General features: G+C 36.4%; 1 protein-coding gene across 1 annotated transcript; it reads left to right on the forward strand.

The window, feature by feature from the left end:
• Positions 1-337: 337 nt before the first annotated feature.
• On the forward strand, positions 338-1,351 carry LOC104429314 (PR5-like receptor kinase). Its single transcript, XM_018866609.2, has one exon. The coding sequence runs from the start codon at positions 377-379 to the stop codon at positions 1,349-1,351; it is 975 nt and encodes a 324-aa protein (XP_018722154.2). The 5' UTR covers positions 338-376.
• The last annotated feature ends 297 nt before the right edge of the window (positions 1,352-1,648 follow it).

The following is a 1,648-nucleotide window of genomic DNA, read 5'->3' on the forward strand; positions in this document are numbered from 1 at the left end:
AACAGACTGTTATTCTCACAATAAATTAAAAACTGTCACTCAATCATTTCTTTTTCTATAATTGTAGACAACCCTGGAAATTATGAATCTTTCCATTTCCATGGATTCAACAGTGGAGAAAACTTATCATAGGTAAACATCTCTTTGACATAGTTAGATTTGTATCTCTTGCTTTGGTAAATCGATGATATCTTTTAAGGGATTGAAAATGACAGGTGGAGCGTCTGCTATTAGTGCTTCAATACTTGCAATTGCCATCATTCTCACATGGAAGGTTCTACTCTTCAAGAACAAGAAAGATGGCGAAGTTGAGCAATTGATGGGAATCATTGGATCTCTTGCTCCAAGAAGATACCGACATACTGAATTGAAGAAAATGACAAAATCATTTTCAGAGAAACTTGGTCAAGGAGGATTTGGTGCAGTGTATAAGGGAAAGACCAGAGATGGTTGTCTTGTAGCAGTGAAAATCTTGACAGAGTTGAAAAGTAGCCCAAAAGAATTTATCAATGAAGTTGTGAGCATTAGTAGAACTTCTCACATTAATGTTATCACTCTCTTAGGCTTTTGTTATGAAGGGAAGAAGAGAGCTCTAATATTCGAGTACATGCCTAATGGTTCGTTGGATAAGTTCATATATTTAGGAAAAGCTTTAAATATGAGAAGTTCCTTGGAATGGAAGATACTATATCAAATTGCAATTGGCATTGCTCGTGGGCTAGAGTATCTGCACCGAGGCTGCAATACCAAAATCTTGCATTTTGATATAAAACCTCATAACATCTTGCTCGATAGAGATTTTACCCCCAAGATTTCGGATTTTGGCCTTGCTAAACTATGTCATGGACGGGAGAGTGCTGTATCAACTCTTGACATGAGAGGAACGATTGGACCAGAAGTTGTTTGTCGAAACTTAGGAAGAGTCTCTCACAAGTCTGATGTTTATAGTTATGGAATGTTGGTTTTTGATATGGTTGGCATAAAAAATTCTAATATCAATGTTTCCAACAGTAGTGAAATGTACTTTCCAGAATGGATTTATAGGAATGTAGAGCCCATCAAAGATATGAAATTGCCAATGAATGTGACAGAGGAGGAGGAAGTGCTGGTGAGGAAGATGATCATTGTGAGTTTGTGGTGCATTCAAACTAGTCCATTTGATCGACCACCAATTGTGAAGGTGATAGAAATGTTAGAAGGAAGCATTGAATCACTACAAATGCCACCGAAGCCCAACTTGTTTTCTCCATCGCAAGAATTGTCGCAACACTGGGAAATGTCAATGTCAAACTCTAATGGCAGCCACAAGGAGGACAAGATACCAGAGAATTTAGAGGAAAACAACAACTGACAATAAAGTTGTAGTGCATGATATAACTCCTCGGGGTAATTGTCATGCCTTAATTTAGGTTGAATATGTTGTTCATAGAGTTGTGATGAAAGTAGAGAGGATGGTTTTGTTATAATTGTCTGCATATTGTATTCTTGCAAACATTCATGTTGAAATCAATATTTAGAATCATATAACAAATATAGTTTTATATTTATGTGATCCGGTGACATCTTGCTAGCTTAACCATAAAATTAGTGTGAATGGGACCATATTTTCTAGGTGTGTGACATGTCAAAAGCATCTATTAGTAAAAAA

Source organism: Eucalyptus grandis, chromosome 6 (genome assembly GCF_016545825.1).
Source record: "Eucalyptus grandis isolate ANBG69807.140 chromosome 6, ASM1654582v1, whole genome shotgun sequence".
Lineage (NCBI taxonomy): Eukaryota > Viridiplantae > Streptophyta > Magnoliopsida > Myrtales > Myrtaceae > Eucalyptus > Eucalyptus grandis.